Source organism: Lagopus muta, chromosome 5, assembly GCF_023343835.1.
Source record: "Lagopus muta isolate bLagMut1 chromosome 5, bLagMut1 primary, whole genome shotgun sequence".
In the NCBI taxonomy this organism is placed as follows: Eukaryota; Metazoa; Chordata; class Aves; order Galliformes; family Phasianidae; genus Lagopus; species Lagopus muta.
Window position 1 is genome coordinate 10,928,344 of NC_064437.1, and position 20,927 is coordinate 10,949,270.

General features: G+C 38.1%; 1 protein-coding gene across 2 annotated transcripts in view; it reads left to right on the top strand.

The window, feature by feature from the left end:
* Nucleotides 1-20,927, top strand: part of AK5 (adenylate kinase 5) — an 85,174-nt gene that overhangs the window by 49,354 nt on the left and 14,893 nt on the right. For both annotated transcript variants that reach the window (XM_048944591.1, XM_048944590.1), the window contains 2 exons: nucleotides 14,719-14,761; nucleotides 15,482-15,526. In XM_048944591.1, coding sequence (XP_048800548.1) covers nucleotides 14,719-14,761; nucleotides 15,482-15,526 — 88 coding nt within the window. The remainder of the gene's footprint in view (nucleotides 1-14,718; nucleotides 14,762-15,481; nucleotides 15,527-20,927) is intronic.

The window sequence follows — 20,927 nt, forward strand, 5'->3', positions numbered from 1 at the left end:
TCCCTTGAAAAAGTCTACATAAAATTGGAAAGAAAAAAAAAAAAAAACCAACCCAAAGCTTACAGTGTGTTGAAACCAGCTTTTCTACCAATTCCATGCCTTCCACAGCCAAAAACTAAGTTTTCTTTTTAATATGCATGTATGTAGATATATATATATATATGTATATGTGTGTGTGTGTGTATAAGTTTCTCATATATAGCAAGAAAGAAGGCAGAAAAGGGTATCATATCCCATGGTATATGTAAAAAAATAGAGGGCTTGCATGTTTTGCAGAAGTTTTGTGGAGAGTCCAGCGAAGGGCCACTAAGATGGTTAATGGACTGGAGCATCTCTCCTAGGAGGAAAGGTTGAGAGAGCTGGCAATGCTCATCCTGTAGAAGGCTCGGAGGCAATTTCATCAGTGTGCACAAAAGTCTGAAAGAGGGGATACAAATACCACAGAGTCAGGCTCTCATCAGGGGTGTCCAGTGCCAGGACAATAGGTGAGGTGCACAAACTGGAACACAGAAGACTCAGTCTGAACATCAGTAAACAGTTTTTCACAGTGAGGGTGGCTGAGCACTGGAGCCTTCCAACCCTTGCAATCTCAACCATTTGGTGATTCTGCAGCCAATCAAAAATACAGATCCATACTAGAATTAAAATAAAACTGCATGAGAGTTAAGTATGGCTTGGGTACTATGTTAAGCATAAGTGTTGCTTTAACAGCACAGAAACAATATTATAGACTGACTATAATATAAAGACTGGCTTAATTAAGAAGAATTTCTTTTTAAAGCCATCTGCCTATCACACTGCTAAGGAGGGTGGTTTTGTAGGTTTTGGGTTCTGGCTTTCAATTTTTCTTGACTACTTTTGCAGTTTCTAAACAAATGCCACCAAGATTTGTGAACAACTTGACAAGGAATTTTATTTTGTGTTTCTGTTACCATTTGTCAAAGTGTTCTCCTACACTTCCCCCATTATTTGCAAAAGGTAACTTTTCTTGTGAAATTTTAAAGCAAGTGACAAAATTAGGACCAAGAAAACTGATTTTTCATCCGCTATCATCCACCCGTTCATCAGTTTTCTTTCACTGTATTCAATGCAGTCCTTTATCCTCATCTGCAACATATTGCATATTCTAACCCTATTGATTCTTATTAATTTATGATCCTTCTACTGCATGTTTTGGCTCAGTTATTTCAGTTTGGCTTTTTGTCAATTAGGTAGCATGCCTCTGTCTCCTAATCCCGATTTAAATCCTATTCTTTAATAAATCCTTCATGTAATATTCTCTATCCCAGGAAGGTTTGGATTGTACTGACCTTAAGTCTGGCATTTTCAATGGCAAAGGCTATTACATAGATTATGAATTCATAATGTTTGAAATGTGTTACAACAACATGAACAAGGAATTTTATAGTTACAAGATAACATTAATGGATACAGATATGAAAACTGTGCTAATTTCTAATTTCCAGCTATCTGTTTCCCTGATGATACATTGCACAGTCCTTAAAAGCATTGAAAAACCTGTATGTTGTTCTTACATGAGACCAAAGAGGATGACAATGATGGGACCTTGTTATCTTCATCTATAGCAATTATTCTTTCTGCCAGACATGGCTGTTAGATTTTTTTGTTATTTTATCAGACCTGCACATCACCATTCTGAAAATAGTGTAATACCGTTATTAAGCAGAGAAGGAGAAATTAAGTAAACACAATGCTAAAAACCTTTCAGTCATAAAGAGATGTACAAATATGAAGTGGCTGATAATGGTTGCCTTCAGCTGAAAGTAGAAATAATTGATACTTACTAATGACGTAAAATATGTAAATATTTGTATTGTTAATATTTTAATATCCAATTGATATGAGCTGTTTTATACAAATATGAAGAAAATATAAAGAAGAAAGCAATTACAACCATGCCATTAGGAACTAAATTTTGATATGATACAAAGAAATATTCTATATAGGAGCAGAGAAGGGAGAAATTACCATGGAGTCATCCCAGTTACCCAGTGTAAGAAACAAAATTAGAAATTATTCTTAGGAAGAAAAGATCAATAACTCAATTCAGGAGTGAAGAACTGCTTACACTCAAAACTTAAGCTGGTTTTGATTGTGGCAGTGATTTAACACTCCAGCTATTTACCACATGCTGTTTATGAATTGCGTGAAGCATCAACAACCTTTACAATGAGAATTTCAAGTGGAAAAGGAATGCTTGTCTGGATACAAATGTGTCATGCAGTGATGTTATTGAATAGGAAATCTGTCATGAGAAAGTGGGGGAGAAGAAGGCTTGTTTCTAAGCAACCTTACACAGCTGAGCTGCTAAAAATGTTTTTTTTTTAGCAGAACATCTTGGTAGTCACTGAACAAGAGGAGCTGGAGGTTACAGCAGTACACAGCATGTACCGAAGGCAAAGACATTGCTGGGGATGAGTAGCGTTCAATGTAACTGAAGCAGGTGTACACAGATACCTTTGCATTTATTTGTTCTGGGAAGGAGGCAGGAAAATCTGCAGCGTAAACTAAGCCAATGAAGAATCACCTGAATTCTTCAGACATACACAACTTCCAAAGTAACTTTTCTTGCTAGCAGGCAGGAACAAGGCCAGCAAGCAGTGTGGTTCCACCCTCCTACACACTCATCACCTCAATGAGGAGTGCTCCAAAACACAGGGAAGTGCTTTGAGAAACGCTCTGTACCTATCACTGAAACAGTGCAAAGCAGTACTACTGCAAGCTAAGCTCTGGCTTTTCTTGAAGAGAGTGCAGGGGACATTGAACATTCACTTATAAAATATACAATACAAAGCTCAAGCTTTTTCTGAGTTGTTTTTCAATTGAATTCATGTAACAATTGAAAACAACGTGATTATTTCCTGCTGACTATTCATGAATGCTTCAGGAATCAGAACACTTGTAGTCACTAAGTCCCTTCAGCACCATGAGGTAAGAAGGAAATACCAATGTTTGGTTTTGTCTTTAATAAAAACCAATCATTTCAAATCACTAGTAACTGTTTTTCCATTTCTTCTCAGATCAATAGCTGGCAGATACTCTGTTAAAGGGAATAAGCTAGCTACTTAGAATGACTGACCAAAAATATTCAGTACTTCTTGGAGAGAATGCCTTGTAGAAGAACCAAAGTTTCACATGGTCGTGCTCTCTTTAACCTTTCTTGGAACAGCAATTATACCCCTCACGACTCAATTGAAAAACAAAGTGCAGTAAGCTGATAAGTCTCAGATATTTTCACGTGTATTAAGACACAGGAAATATCTTTTTGGCCACTCATTTTTGGGTGCAACATCATAGCTTCTAAAGGGCTAGGCTTTACAGAATATTCTCAGTTTACAGCACTTGCTGTTGTGACAATTGAGTTTTTGGTCTAATAACAATTGCCTTTTGTTGCTGGAATGCTCTCAAGTGTGATGCAGGTTCTCACTGCACACCATGGCATTCTTTTGTATTTGTCATTCAATTTCTCAGCTTTGCCAGAGAGGCTGTTAATATAACACCACTTGTTTCCAGCCATCAGACAAGTCTTACCTTTAAGAATTGGGTTTTTAATTAGAAACCCATCATTTGGCATATTTTGAGTGCATTCAGGCTAAGAGGGAATATTGAAAAATTGGCTTCAGTGAATCCTATCAAAGACTTACAGAACAAAAGAGCATCCAATTATTTTCTTGCAAAAACAAGGCTTTTGAGACAGCCTTAGCTAGTCTGAGGAAAACTTAAACTAATTAATGAAGAGGTTATATGACTGTGAAGCAAATACATCCCTGAACAAGTCATTATTAAACTGATACCTATGAAATGTAATAATAGTAGGTAAGCTTCAAGTAAATTCTTTTAAAATATAGTTAGCTTCTTCTAAGGTTTTCCTTGAATCATACAATGGTTTGGTTTGGAAGAGAAGCATATCTCAAATCTACAAAACATGAACACAATTTTGTGCCTCAAGGGAAACTACAAGTTAATAACCAAAGTATTTCTTCCATACCCTTCCAGTGTTAGACCACACCGGTAAATGCAGCAGCATATGCAAAGAAGAGATTGCTTACCCCCGCCCCACTCTGGTATGTCAAAAATCTAGGAAAAGTAGATGTAAAAAAGCCTGAAAGATAATAAAAACTTTCTGATCAGCAGTGACAAGCAATCTATTGAATTAAGTAAATTGCATAGCCCAATCTTAGCTGCAAATGCAGAATGTTTTATAATTAGAAAATGTGACAGCTCACTTGAAAAGCAACAAGCAAAACCAAAGTTTAATGGAAGGAAAAAAGGCCCTCAAAGAGATTTACTCTCATTATGATGAGAGGAAACAAGCTCTCGATTAAAAGTTGTTGCCATGCAGTGACAATTCTGCTTGCAGCTTGCTGTCAGTTCCCAGAGCACATATACAAAACCGGGCTGCTGGGAACAGGAAGCTTCAAGCGCACTGAAAAAAAGCAGACTCTGTTGCTACCAGGGCTATAACAACATTTCCAGCCTGACTGCCTATCAGAGCACAAAACCTAAATTCAAGGGTGATGAAAGTACCCTAAAAGCTTATGCAGAAGCAAAAATGAAATATTCGTAAAATGGATGAGCAACAGCACATTTGAAGCTCATTTTAATTAAAACATTCTGGATTAAACCAGAAGGTCATCGTGCAGCATTTACTATGTTTTGTACCAGCATTTTGACTCCATTTTCTCTACATCTTGAAGACCCAGCCCAAGATATAGATACAGTTCTCCAAGCAGTTCCATTAAAATATGACAAAGAGCAAATGGCACATCCACATTAGCAGGGGTGGATTTTGATTGGAACTACTGCATTTCAAAATTTGGCAAACATCAATGAAATTATTTATAACAGCCAGACCTACAGTATACTATATTAATCATCTGCTTTATCTGTGAGAATATAGGGAGCATCTGGTATAACAGCAGCTTTATTTATATGTACAGTACAGCAGTAATCATTGCACATCTGAGTAAAATGACCATAAGTATCCAGAAACCCTCTGGGTTTCTAATGTTGAATATCAGTTGCGTGCATTTCTCTTTTACCAGTAGAGGAATCAAGTTGAATTACATCTTGTTTGACAGAGAAACTCTTTAAGAACTGAAGCGTGGCGCAGAAAAGAAAATGGACTCTGGAAAACTTAGAGGACAGTTGAGAAACTCTGTCCTTCAATGCTTTTGATAAAGAGCAGAGAAAGCCAGAGTCTAATCTTTAGGGATAACTACAAAACAATGATAATGCAAAAGCATCCAGATAGATGAAAGAGCTGGACAGGCAGGCATACCTACAGAGAAAAGATACTTAATAGAAATGTACTGAAGTCAATGAACAATCTGTTCAGTTCAAGTTGTCATGGAAACTACCCTATTAAATGTTAAAAAAAAGTCAGCTCTAGAAACAAAATACTACTGTTTGTCTGTTACAAAGTGCTCCCTTAATAAGCTCAAACTAAGTGTATGTGGTGCTTCTGTATCATTTGGTTAGCTTGAAGGTTTCTGTCTTTCAAAATCACCATGGTGCACTGTACTAAAGGCACAAGAATAAAAGCCAAGTGCTCGCTTTTTCCCCATGCAAACCATAGCAAAATTGGCAAGAAAAATTGCCATGAACTCAATTTGCATTTAATTTGGAAATAGTTGTTCTTCCTTTTGCAGAAATTATTTAGCTTTACTTTCTGATGCTGCACGTGTTAGGGGAATTAACTGCTCAGGATAGATGAAATCTTCATGTCTCCATTTCTTTTCTGCATTTGAACCCAGAGCAGTCCCCTGCCACTGTGGTCAGACAGGGCATGGCTACCCCTCAGCGAGGACAGGGTTACAAGGAGGGTGAGCTCACTTGAGTTACTGGAGATTTAAACACATTGACAGCATTGTTCTTCAAGATGTGCCACATTTATGCTCTACTGAATATTTCTGCAGCAACTCAGGCAGCTCTGTGACTTGCACAAGATGCCTGTAGAACAAGACATTACAATTTACCATATTTCACCTGCATTTTCCTGGAAATAGCATCAGGATAACACACCTTTTTTCCCCCTCATACTAGCTTGCTTCTCTGCTGGCAAATCTAGAGGCCTTCTCCTTCCACGCACAAACAACTTTGCAGCTGAATTTATGAGTACTACCCATTACATGGCTACCTTTACATTTCACATTGCTCCTAAAGCTGATAAAGAAACACACAGATGTTTCTAAATTCTCCTATATTTAGGCACATCAGTCAGGGCTGTGGGTAGGTTCTGTTCACATCCAGCACCCCAGGAGACCTCTACCAAAGCCCTTCCTTCAAAGTATTTCAGCAGCAATTCCTGTACTTTAAAGCATTGAAGAAACAGAACATTTTTTTGTAGAAAGTATTTACTAATCTCATTTCTACTTCTGTGTTTCAAATTGCAGTGATTACAAGGATACTATTTTGCTTTAATGGATACAGAATTGCTCTTTAAATAACTTATTTGCATTATTTTGAAGCAGCAGAATGGCTTCCCTGGGTACAGTAGCAATACTTAAAAAAAAAATAATAATCCTCAGTGTATCCTCTTGAAACCATATATTTCCTATTTAGTTTATTTTTTCTCCTCACGTACCCAGTAATTATGCAGTCATCTTTAGTAATTTGGGCTTACATACTGGTTGAAAAGAGGAAGAACTGACCTATTTTTACAGTCCCTTCATAATAGAGCATCTTGGATCTGTGGATTTCTTAAAGTTAAAATCCTTCTCAACAGATTACTTCTTTATAATTTCTGTAGAAAATTCCTTTTGAAAGCTATAAAGTACCTAATAAAACATAAATGGGCGTTCCAGTAAACCTACAACAGGCCTGGTCAAAAGTTAAGCTGGTCTCAAAGGTCTTGGACAGAGAAAAAATTGAGCACAGTTGTCAACTTATATTTCAGTAGCAGCAATCATAGATCTGAGGCCACAGGCTGCTCTCATTTTACAACACCCTGTCCATGTCTTTCTCCATGCCAAGTTCTTCCAGGCAACGCTCTACTTCCGTATTTTAAAAGGCCTGCTCTCATTAGTTACATTTCTTCCCTCTTTCTCCCTGCTGTAATTCTGCATGCTGTCTGTGCATGCATCTGCTTTTCTGTAAATGGCAGATGTAACCGAGGCATAGCAACACTTGCTGCCTCCAGACCTGATCACCTGCCACACCAGGGAGAGACGCCTGCTAACTTTTGCTGTGCTATCCTGAAATAAAACTGCCTCTCCCCCACTATGCAGTACTGAATTATGACTGGCAGTTTAAAGAACAGAGCTTTATAGCAAAATGTGTTACTGTGCATCTTGGACAAGTGCTGCAGCAGGTGACACTGCGTGTGGGTTAGAAAAAGCTTAGCAGGGAGCAAGAGAAAAGACATTTCTGAGCATACTGCCTGTTGTAGACATCGCTAGCAGAGGACAAATACTTTCATCTTAAAGAATAATACAAAGGGAGTGAAAATGAAATGTCCTCAGAAAACTCAGGAGATTACAAGTGAAAGGCACGTTCTGCCCTCTGCTCTTTGCTGTCTTTGTTCTTAAAGACAGTTTGAATTGCTGCAACATCTTTAATTCTAAAAGACAAGTTACTTTTTACAGCTTACCTCACCTGTCTTGGAGTTGCATTTTCATGAAGTAATAGAGCTGATGCTAGCAAAATAAATGACTGGTGAAGATAATGCATGCAATCAGAAGTATAACATCTTGTAGGTTATCTGTGGAAATTAACTCATGAAGTTTTAGTTCTTCCAAAAGAAGCAATTACTGAATTCCACCTCATATGTTTCTTGACAAAGCATTTATATATTTGTGCCACAATCTTACTGGAAATTTAATTGAGATTTCATCTGTTCTCTAAACTAAAAAGCAAATAAAACTTCCTTCCAGCTCCGCAGATAGTGCCAATGGCATGCAATGTGAGAGACCCTTTTGTTAGCAGTGTCATTAGCAGCCTGAGAGCAGGAGCTGAGCACCATTGAGGATGCACTTTCCCCTGCTGCAGTGGCCTGATGTAAATTTAAGCTCCCCCATGGGTGCTTAAATGCCCCAAGGAGCATAAATACTCCACACACAGAAGAATCATTTTAGGAGTGGTGGCAAGTTACAGAAAAAAAACATGCTGAAAGGAAAAGTAATAATTTCTGGAAATAACTTTGTAGGTACAGGGAACTTTCTTAACAATAGACCTATTGAAGAGTAACAAACCTGTATGCAATACTGTATTTTAAAATGTGCAGTAGATAATAACTATGCACAGAAAACGTGGGCACCAAGTGTTGCCACTGCATTCAAGTCACAAAGATACATTGAAAAAGCCTCAGTTCTTCTTCAAGTCAGATTTTCAACCCAAATTCAGAGTCCAGTTTACCAGAACACTCTTACGCTGCTCTGATCACGCCAAGTGCTGCTACCCTGCTGGAAAATGTGTTCTCACCCCAAATCCTAGGTTTGTCCTTTTAAAGTTCATTACTGTGATTCTTTTTTCTACCATGATTGTGTCCAGAAATCAATATCAAGCTAATGCATTTTTTCTTGCTTAATAATCACACACATTTTATGTCTTGCATGTTCTTTAAATCAAGATATTTATGATCTCGGTTTGCAAGTGGAAATCAATTTGTTTTAACATTACTGTATAGGTATTATAAGGTTTATTTTATGAGGACGGTAGCATAGAAATGCTTGTCTTTGCTAAAATCCCAGAAGCAAGAGGGAAAAGCATTCTGTAGATGTTATTACAAAAAACCATTTGGTCTGCACTTCCTGGTTGCACGCACAACAAACAAACAAAAATCACCTCAAATAACATTAGCGCTGTTCTCTCGTCTTAATTACTATTCATCTCTTTTACCACAAGTAACTCCAATGAGCAGTGTGAACTGTGTAAGAAAATACACCTTTGGGGGAAGAAAAACCTCCAAGTCAGGGTGTATTCACACTGTATCTCATTTACACACATTCATTAGCTCTGGACCAGGGGAGGTCAGAGTACAGCAGCCCCTTCTTTCCAGAGCCATATTTCAAAACAAAGTGTGCAGAAAGCAGCTCAGCTTCGAAAAGCTATTCAAGTCTTAAACCTAATTTAAAGGCAAGGAACAATACGGCTCATAAAAATCAGCTCCCAGGGACCACTGCCCATACATAAAACTTGCAACTAACCCAGTGTATCTCCTCAAAACCAAACGTTTGCTCTTACAGGAAAACAGGAATTTAGAAGACAAATTCCACAGCTCAGAGCTGACTGCACCCAATTTCTTCTGATGTTCAGCTTCACCCAGCTAAGGCTTGCCCAGAGTCTTCACATTTTGTGATCTGAATGCAGATGAGCTGCATCTATAAGGGCCCATTCCAATTTTGATAAGCAGAGACTGCATACATCTAATCTGAAAGACCTTCCCTTAGGATTAGGCACATGCCTATTAAGCTTGGTTACAAACACATAGCAAACTAAAACACGCACAGGTGGTGACAGACTGGACTGGGCTCAAGCAGAAAAGTTTCATATCCAGATGATGCTTGACAGACATCTTACACTGCTTTCTGATTCCCTTGACCAACCTTAATCAGTGAGTTTACTTAATTGACAGCTGAATTTGATTATAAGGTACTAGATGTTTGCAAATGATGCTTCTACATCTGAAACTGAATTTCATATTGTGTTATTAAGGACTAAGAATTCAAAGCAAATATACTCCAATCTAAACAGGTGAAAGTGAAAATCTAAGTCCTAGATCTGCCTTTTCTTTCATATATAATTGTGTCCTTATTGATAAGTCACTTAATATCTCTTTTGAAGTGCAGATAATGCCCTTACCTAATGGAATCACAGGGAAGAGTTATGTAAAAAAGGAAAAAAAAAAAGAAAAAAAGTAAAACACTACAGATGCAGAACATTTTAACATAGCAAAGTAGATCTACAGCATGCTGAAAAATTGATGGTTGTGTACACCTACATCCCCATTGAAAGAGTGCTGATGAGATCACTTAAATAAAGCCACATACTCAGTTCTTACTTGGACTGCACAAATGATGTTATTTGTATTAATTATACTTGTGTTATTCCTTTTTCTTTACTCACATGTTAAGTTTTGCTCTCAACAAATATTTCCTACACAGAGAAACATGCCATTTTCATTTGTTTAAAGGATTTGTGCCTGATATGTTCCATTGAATTTTTACATTCTTAAAGTTAATCCTTAAAATTGTGTGTAATTTTAGGCACAAGTCAGTGCAATTTCAGTTCAATCTCATTCTATTGCCAAATTGAGTTTGTAGATAAAAAGAGAATATCAGGTGTTCAAAACTGAGGAAAATAAGCAGTAGGATACAGAAGCAGCATGCATTTACTGCTATTCTCTTTGTAACATATTTTGAGTTAGTTATGCTTGAATTTGATTGAAATGTATCAGTGTGTTATAGAAACACCAAATGTTCATTCTCTTCCCTAAGGACTTCAAAGACAATTGAAAAATATGTTTTAATTCCAAACTTACAAAGTCAAAGGTGTAGAACAGTTTACTTGAAAAGGTCTATGTAGATATACATACACACACACACATACACATCCATATACACAAACACACATATATAGATAGGTCTTCCCCACATCACTCCCCCCTTTTTTTTTGCCAGTATTGCACAAGTATGACAGACACACATGTGGAAAATATTCAGCTGATAACATACAGATTGCTGTCAGACTCAGATCAGCCTTATTTAGAGTTCTGCTGCTATTTATTTTTTAAAATCTTATGCCAAATAACTCAGAAGGAGGGGTGGAAAAACTCACTGAAGAAAAACATGAAGTTACTTCCAATTTCAATATTATCCAGATCTGTAATACAGATTGGTTTTTCTTGCTGAAGATAGAGTATTCCTTCCAGGATTTCCTATCAGCAATGACTGGAACTGAATGATCTTTCCATACACAGCTTAGCCTCCTTTTTAATTTTAGTTTATTTTTGCCCTTGGTAACTTTGGCTGCCAGTTCTCAGTTGAATTTTTCTTGGTATGTACAGATACATTCCTGTTTGCAATTTCAGTGTGCACAGCGTCTTTATTTCACTGAACTGCTTCATTAGCTGACTGTGTGGAGCTCATCCCCCTGTAGCTACATGTCACTTGATTCATACAACCGTAACGCTTTATACCATGGGAAAGATAGTATAAATGCCCACCTTCTGCACATTTCTAAAGTTGTTCACACAAGCTTCTTCTTTTCCCTAAGTAATCAGACTCATCACTTCAAAATATCATTATATCCAGAGTGACTTCTAAAAATGACTGACCAAACTCTACCTGATAGCATACACCCAGTTCTTCAAAATAAAATCGGCCATGGAATTTCTTATAAGCTTTCTCTGTTTGGTCACATTCCTCCTGAACTGGTTTGCTTAAAGATAAATTCTTTTCTGAGAACTGATGCAGTGCTGTAAAGGAGCTGTATGAAGTGCTTTTCCCTGCAAATGTCATTTTATTGATATAGAGCTTTCTATACTATTGTGTTGTTAAGATAGGTTTGTTAAGCATCTGAATAATCCTGTTTAGCACTGACTAATGAAAGCAACTTCTCTCCCTTTCTCTGTTATACTACTCATAGCATTTTCTTTTCTGAAGGTTTTCCCTGATGCAAATTGAATATTTAATCATAATTGTTTTGTTTCTTTGCCTCTGTTCTCCTTAACCCATGGTTATTTGTGCACGTTTTAAAGTTTCTAAGAGGAACTCTGCTATATCTATTGAAAATTGAATAAAACGTATCAGGCACTTTACACCACTATTTTCACAAAGCATGCAGCAACAATAGGGCAATAAGAACTTATTAATGTGGGTGGGGAAAAAAAAGACTGGAACAGAGACTGAAACAGAAAACCTCTCGCCTCAGGCAACAAACATTCACAGCAATTATATTTTAATCCTAACAAAAAAAAGTCCCATTGGGAAAAAAAATGTTTTACTGCTTTCTCTGAAGTGATATTTTGTAAGTGCCCAAGTTCACTAATAGCAAAACTCAAAGATTTGGAGAATTCTGTATCATCTCCTTGCTGCAAACTGTGACTTGCTGTCAGCTTGTTTTATTATGGAAATAACCTCACATCCAGCAATGATAGGCACAACTTACACTCATTAACCTGTACATACCCACTGCCATTCAGTTATTTACTGATAGCAACTTACATGACAAGCCAGAAGCCTGCATTTTCCAACTCTGAAGGCAAATATCAGCTAGAGACAGATGGAGAAGTCTGCTGGCTGTATAGAATCCAATATATTGTTTACACTGACAGAGCAGTTATGTGACCAGCTGTGCCCCACTGACTGTTTCCAGATAATATGTGTAGGTGTTACCTGGCTTTAAAGGCAGCTGAAGTCACACTTTTCTCCAGAGTTCATTAGCAAAAGTTCTGTTCCTCACCTGGCTTTTAATTAAACACAAACAGCTACGCTGAGAATATTGAAACTGTTCTGCTACTCTGTCATTATATTCCTGATAGCAACAGCCAGTTTATATTTTAGGATCTGGTGACATTAACTAAATCCAACAGCTCTTTTCCATACTACTTTGGCAACTAGGCAGAACAGTGCTTTCAAGCCAACAGAGATGAAGCTGTTCACAAGTTAGAGGCCTACTGCTGGAAACACACAATTAGATCTTGTCAAATGCCACAAGCAGACTGGGATTAACCAGTGTCTGCCACTGTCTAAAAAGGACTACAGGCCATGAAGGCAGCGTGCTCTCTTCACACAGATCAGGGCAGAGTGGCTGTCCTTCTGGGGAGTCTGGGAAGAAAGGGGCGAGATGGCTCTCAGCTGTGGTGGAATACTTTATAATCAGAGCCAGATTAACTGTGGCCTTACTCTTCTTCCTCCTGACTTTTCTCACAACTCCCCCAGAGACAAGCTGTCAGGACCTCTTCCCACTCTGAGTTGGATGCCACTGAAATCTCTGCGAAAACAAAGTTTTGACAGCGATGTATTCTCTGAATGTGGGGAGCTTGTTCTGCCCCAGGCCAGTGGCTCCACTCACACCAGGCTGCATGCTCAGTTGACTGCCAGAGTCCAGACCTTTATTATCACCTGCTGCTCTGAGCAGCCCACTGGGGTTACTGAGACAGTTCCATGCTGCTATTACAGGGTAGAACAAAATACATGATTTGAAACCGCATTACTTGCGAGGAATACTTCCTCATTCATTTGATTGTAGGGTAAACTTGTGACTGCAGTCTTGATTTTTAAAGAAACTTTAAACTTTGTGCCTAAAACTATTTGCATTCATAAACTTCAAAGGCATGATAAAAGGCTGAATCTCAAACCAGGCCTTCTGTATGTAATATGCCCTCTGCAAGGTCTAAGGTATTATTGTATTATTACTTCAAAGAAAAGGCATGCATTGTTAATACTGTCACTTGAATTGCAGGGAAGAAATTAATGTTTATTTTTACTTCATTTTCCCAAAATACTCCCCTCCAAACTTTCATTTATTAGTAGTATGTTTTAAAAAGGCAAAGTTAAAGCAGTTCTGCTGCAGTGTAATAGGCTGAGAATCACAGAATGAAAGCCTTCAATGTGGTCGATGTGATGGCTCTTCAGCCTAATGAAGAGTGCTTGTGTTTCAGTGATAATGGGAAGACAGGGAGAAATCCACAAGTGCAGTGCAGGAGCCCCATGAATTAGAGCAGCCAGCAGTTTCTCTCTTCTGGTCACCACGTTTCTCATTCCACTTCATCTGTTCATGCAGAAATACACGTTTCTGACGGTGGCTGTTTCTGACACTATACTGAAGCAGAACTCCAAACAACTACAGCCTGTTAACTCTATACTAGTGTTGGACATAACCTAAACCTCCACTCTAAATATGTTTATTTTCAGAGAACCAGCATAATGTGTACTGTGCTGATATTAGACATCAGTCTTGTAAGATATGCATGTTATTGTCAAGGTTATGATTATTTTATGGACTATATTATGGCAGTGATTATATGAATGTATTGACACTACACAGCCCAGCCTATGTCCTGCATATATGTATATAATTCCTATAAATAAGAACAGCAAACAATTCTTGCTCTGACTCTCGCTGGTCAGAATCCATAATTCTTCAGTGGTTATATATACAGTACATGGCAAAATAATTCCAAATGATCAAACATCAGGAAATGAAAACAACCATACCAAGTTCTCCATTTCCCTTGCCTCATCCCTCTTTGTAGTTTAGCAGCCCCTGTAACAACTTGTGTCTTGCAGTGTATTCTGAAGGTCAACAAATTCAAACTGTTTCAGACCAGAGACTAATTTTGTCTTTTCATTGTAGTTCTCTTCTTCCACTGCTCCAGTGTTGCCTTTCCATCACTTATAGCTTATCATGCCACCACACTTCAAACTCAATCCACCATGCACCTGGGCTGCTTACACCTTAGACTGGAACTGCACAGCTGGAAACTGGAACACACAAAGGTGTTCTTCACATAAATAAAAAAAAAATAAATAGATAGGAGCCACTGAATTCTCCATTTACCTTGGGTTCTCCAGGTTGACATTCTACAGACTCAAACAGCATTCCAGTGACATTGTAAACCATTTCTCAATATAGATTAAGGCTCAGAGGTTAGAAAATGGAGAAGACAGACATAGAGACAAGTAAATAGAAGAAGAAATGCAAACTACTCTGCAAGAAAAATCCATTTCAATTTGTCAATTGCTTAATTAACAGGAGGAGGATCAGTCAAGTTTTTCTGGTTATGAAAGCACAGGAGGTGAGTTTATTTACCTTTTAAACCTTTTAAAGTTAACAACAAGAGATGTAGATGCTTCTATGCAGCATAAGAAACAACATTAAATGAGCGTGTTGCAAGTAGTTAACTGAAAGGCAACCTTCCAGCAGACATGGTGCAGGACCACCCTCTACCTTGGTATAAACAGAGCAGTGACTGGGAGCTGGCCAGAAACAAAGAAAAAAGACACCCAGCAATTTAAGCAAAAGGTAGTGCAGCAGCACCAGAATTCTGGTAGGAATAAAAATAGCAGATGCCTGGATTTGAATTGAGGTTATTATTATTATTATTTGGCTGAATTTAAGATTCAGAGGAATTTAAGGTTATCTCTCTGATGCAGTACACCAAATAACATCTGAATGGGCTGTGAACCAATTTCTGTACCAGCCATGATCTAATTATATATTCAGAGAAAGATAAAATGGAAGGCAAATTATTACATTATGGTGCATGTGCTTTTTTTTTTTAATTTTTTTTTTTTTAAAGATGATTTATATATGCAAGGTCTAGCTTTCAAGTCTTTTTTTTTTTCTTGAAATTGTATCTTCGGTAACAGCTACAAGGGTGGGAGATAAATGAAATGCGGGCAGAAAGCAAATCCAGTTAAAAAAAAAAAAATAGATCACTTTACTGTGTGGAAAGTCAGCAAGACTAAATATGAGCAGGTGTCACCAATGGAATGACTTATTTTTTTTATCTTAGATTTTTCAGAAGACCTGAAGAAATCAAACATCTTCTTTATAGTCGGTAAGTAGATTTTTTTGTCTAACTGAATTTAAAAATCCATGGTTTTTCTTAAGCTCTGATCATAAGCATGTGATGTCTTCTGAAGACTAGCATAATTATTTAGCTGAGTATCTACAGTGCAATTATAGAATCAGTAAGACTGGAAAAGGCCTGTAAGGTCATCTAATTCAACAGCCAACTCACCATCACCATGCCCACTAACCTCACCCACAAGCTTCCAGTTCCCTCAGCCACTCCTCCAGACTTTTCACAGCCCTGTTGCCCCTCTCTGGACACACTCCAGGGCCTCTATGTCTTTTCTTGCTGTGAGGAACCCAGAACACAGCACTCCAGGCGCAGCCCCACCAGCACCAAGCACAGAGGGACAGTCGCCTCCCTGCTCCTGCTGGCTGCATCCAAGCCAGGATACCATTGGCCTTCTTGACCGCCTGGGCACATCACTTGCTTGTATTCAACCATACTTATTCAGTCTTTAAAAAAGGAATTAGGATGCAATATCACATTCTTAACCTGTGCGTGACCATGCTAACAGTCACCCTGTGAAGTTCTGAGCAGGAGATACATCGAAGTGCAAACTAATGCAAAACAATCATAGTTCTTGTGCAGTCACAGCACTGCTGGGTGACCTCATGACAAAGCTGACTCACCAGCTTTGGTTGTTATTCATAACTTCAGGTGAAAAATCAGGTCTTTTTGAAACATCTTTTGTAAACACGGATTTCACTCATGCATTTCCTTAGCGTGCCATTAACATGCCATTACCTTGCACAATGCTTAGTGTGCAGTGAGGCTTTGCAGACTCAAGGTCTACAGTATGCTTGTTTTCTGGATGTTCACTGAGGAGAAACACCATATTAATGTTCAGTATTATACAAACGGGACTAAAATAAGCCACAGACACATGGAAGAACCTTTAAAAAAGCACATTAATACTAGAAGATTAACAAGTTCCAACTGAAAGCCTAGTACTAGTTACTCGGAAGGAAACATTGCTTCGTTTAAAATCAAGCAGAGCTCTCCTAAGAAGAACAAAACTCCACTCTTTCATCAGAGCAACATGAAAAGTAGACTTAACCACAATGATCAGTTCATGACTTTATCATACTTAGCTAATGCAATACACAATAGCACATCCAGAAAATTGTCTTTCCTAACAGCATTAGTGGGTACATTATCCCTCCCCATCCTCTCACAGGAGTTTTGTAAAACACAGCCACATTTGACTTTGGCTGAAGCTGAAACCTAAGCAGAACATTTCCAGGAATTCTACTGCACCAGAGGCAAACTCCCCATTTACTCTTAAATTTAGTGTTTTAAGGTAAGGATAAATAGGACCAACTTCCCAGCTGGCACTCTGAAGACATGATCTCCACCTACATTTGCAGATAAAATATTATCAGCTGCAAACACTAGCTTCTGCATATGGGGAGGGGAAGGGGAGAACAACAACAAAACACTATTTGTCCAAGATATATCACTGTCCAAAGACCTTGAACAACCTTATCTAACTTACCAGATGACGCTCCATCCAATCTAAATTATTCTATGGTACTTGTATTAAAGGTCCTTCTACAATCAGACAGGCAGAGCATGAACAGTGCTGACAATTTAAACCCAAATCAGTCAAAGTGCCAGCTGTGGAAAAGGATGAAAGCTGCTTTCTCTGACTTTGCATGTAAGGAGAACCTGTATGTTCTCTCTAAGAGAAAAACCTCAGTGATGCCATGGGTCATGTCCCCAGGACATCACATCACTGCCAGCGTGCACTCCAGGATGTCTTCTGGTTAAAATCATTTTTCAGAAAAAAAGGATTCTATTTGTTTTTTAATGCAGTATCATTCCTATATGGTTTCACTCAGACTAAAATCATACCTGAGCAACAGATGAGGTGGTATTTAGGAGCTTCCAAACGCCATGTTCTGTAGCTTTTTGTGTTTATAAATAAATAATATAATAAATAAATAAAACAAATAACTCAGATAGCATTGCCAAATTGATCAAGGCCCCCCAAAATCACAGCCTGAACATAAGAATAGTTTGACAGATTCTTTTACTTTCAGTTCTGACTTCTAAGCTCCACTGTACAGCTAAGTTTCACCTGCAAGCACTTTCTCATCTTACAAAGTTTGTACTCATTACAAAAAACAAGGCCTAGAAATTAAAACATTTTAAAATAAATTTTGATATTCTTGTAAATTCTGCTATTGGCATCTTATGTAAATGCCCATACTATTTGGTATACAGTAAACTCATAAGACCTAGCAAGCTTAAAACAGAGACATCACAGGCTGTCTGTACAACAGTTCCGCTTTGCTAATGCTTCTGACAGCAAAACCAGCTCACAAATGTCTCGTGTTGCTTATTCCTGACCCTGCTTGCTCCCTGCAGCAGTCCCAGCTCCCTGTACCATCAATTCGTGTTTGTGATCTTGTGCTCCAGACCAGACCAGACCAGTGCACTTGAATTGCAAGCCTGGAATTGCAGTCTTTCATAGTTTGGGGGTGATGAGGGCCTGAAGTGTAAGGCTTGACTTCTAAACTGAGATCTTTCACAGATCTAGTGCAGGCTGCAGTTAAAAATTCAGAAGTGCTGCTCAGGTAGCAGTCATCTCTCCCCACCCACTGAGACCTCTTTTTCTGCCTTTGAACCACCCTCCACAAAGCACTTCTGCATCCCATAATTAAATTGGGAAAGGTGATCACCTAAGCCAGCAGAGCTGCCAGAAAGTTACTTATCTTAAGATCTTCTTATACAATTTCACAGGCAGTTGAATCAATGTAACATGGAACAGAAACCTGTGCTAAGATGGTTTGCAGACCTTTAAATCATAACCTTGTCTGTAGGAAGAACAATATGCAGAATGGCATGTAATTTTATGCTCAGAACTTGGGCGCTACACTGAGTATTTGCTCACTTTTTGTATCAGTGTGCAGAGAGAGATACAGAGGATTCCAAGGTTAATCTGAGTGATGCCACCATCATTTTCCCATTGCCTTGTTTTTGAGGAGGAAGCTGTGTAGTCAGCTCCAGCAGGAGCTTACAGAGCTCCTGGCTGCCACACAGCCAACAGAGCTCCCCTGCTGCACTAACACAGCTGTGACCCTGACCAGGAAAATTAAGAGCTAGTGGAAGCCATCCGTGATCTCATCAAGGTCTATCCAGGTCATCCCAGCCCTGGCAACCTCATGTCTTCACAAGGAGGATTTGGGTCATTGTTGGTCATTAGTTCCCCATTGTCAGTTGCTTATAGGAACTGTGCCGAAGCCCACCACAACTCAGGTTAAAACTCACACACTAATTCCACATTTTTCCTACAGGTCACAGCACATTCAGTTTCTCCAGGTATTTTCTACACTTTTCCTCTTCTAACTTCATGTCATATTTGAAAATCAGAAAAGAACGTGACTAACTCCGAATAGCAAGCTACTGTGAACCAGTCTGTCACAGGTTAACACCAGCTTAGTCCAAAATAGATGCAAGCAGAATAAAAGACATACCAGAAAATTGATAGTGTTCACAAAGAGTCATACGCCTCTGTAACAAAAACGTGGGCCTATTTTCCTCTTTTGGACAGCTGAGCTATTGTGGAAATTTTGCCACCTCAAGTTTTTTTTATGTTTGAAAAACAGTGTAACAAGTTCTGGTGAAGGCTTCTCATCTTTGTAATAGCTTTTATTACACATGCTATGCAACTGTTGTTCATTATAGATTTTCATAAATTAGACTGTTTTTCTCAAATTTCTTAGAAAGATGCATAGGTTCAATAAAAAGACCTTCTGAAAGAATGAAGTGCAATACTACAGGTTGGTAAGCCTCATAATTGTAGAGTTTGTGTTGTGGAAGCTACATATATAGCACTCCTTTAAGCACATACCCTGAGCAGGAGGAAAGTACTGTAGTAAGGAAATGCTCTTTACCATCCTTTCCCACCTTGATAGCTCTTTCACAGTCACGTCACATTCCAGCCTTCAGAGGGAGTTAAGATGTTAACCAATACTTGAATTTCAGCTAGATAAATTAATGCTGGCATAAGCACTGAGTACGTGTTCAGACCTCAGGAATGAGGAAATGCCTGGAGGCATTCAGTCTCTTTTCAAATCAGAGAAAACAAGAGTTGCAAGCTCATTTGTCACTATGAAAAACACAAGAATATGTGAAGTGGGTCACATACATTTGTCAAGCAATAGGATGCTTTGCTACTCATCAAATGAGGCAAAATTAAGAGTAGTGGCTATAAACATTATCACTTTCACCACATAGCTGTTATTTAATTACATCTTTTGCTCTTTAAAGGGCTCAGCATTTTAATGTCAGCTTTGCTGGAATTTTTCTATGAAAATATACATGGGCAACTTGAATGTTTTGGCAGAATAGTAATACATACTTTGGCATATGTCCTGCATGTTTGATAGCATTCTATTTTAAAATACTAAAAAGACAGAGGTATTACAGAAACGTACTGGCTTTCATAAGTATTTATCTTCAAGCTAAACAACCTAAAATTGCTCTCGTATTGTCATTTCTGCAAGAGATCTAGTTTTATTTAGTATGTGAAGAGACACTGAAGAAGTTACATAAGAAGCACAATAAAGTAACTTTTATAGCTTTTTTTTTTTAACCTTAGCAGTGGGTGTACACCAAATAGGTAGCATGAAATGACTGCTCTGTTAGTGAATTAAAGCCAGAAGACAGAATATGTAATCAAGCACATGCATGCACAAACTTACTAATCTTAAAAAAAAAGACCAGAACTAACTTACCATTACAGACACTTAGAGGTGATTTGCCCATTATGGCTCCATATCTATTTCTCTATAGCTAATTTTACACAGACCTTATTTTCTTCCAATGACTGCTTTTACAAAAGAAAATTTTTCTTCATCTTAAAGCAATAGAAAAACAACACGTAACCTACACTGGAAGGAAAATAACTGTGACAAAGACACTTCTAGATAAAATCATAGTGCAAGCGTGAATCTCACACCACAAGTTGAAAATTATGTTTGTGAATCTGAAGTAGCAGACTGCAGCTTACTCTAGACAAAACTGTTCCTTCCTACCTATTGCCTTATGACCCAAATTTTATTCTCAGCTACAGTACTGTAACATCTCTGAAGATTATATTCTCAGTGCAGTTATTTCTGAAATTGAATGCCAGTTGAATTCTGGTCAGGAAGACATCATGCCAAATTCACTGTATGGTGGGAAGCATTAATCCTATGTTCATTCACAGAAAGATAAAGAAGGAAAATCATGTTGCTTAGCATCACATTTTTTCTAGTATCTTAAGTCCACACAACGGATCTAAACAGCCATAGTCTTGAAATACACACAAGTCATACGCTTTAAAAACCCACAACTACATAGTAAAGCACAATTTTATCTTCAGTTTTGTTCTTCA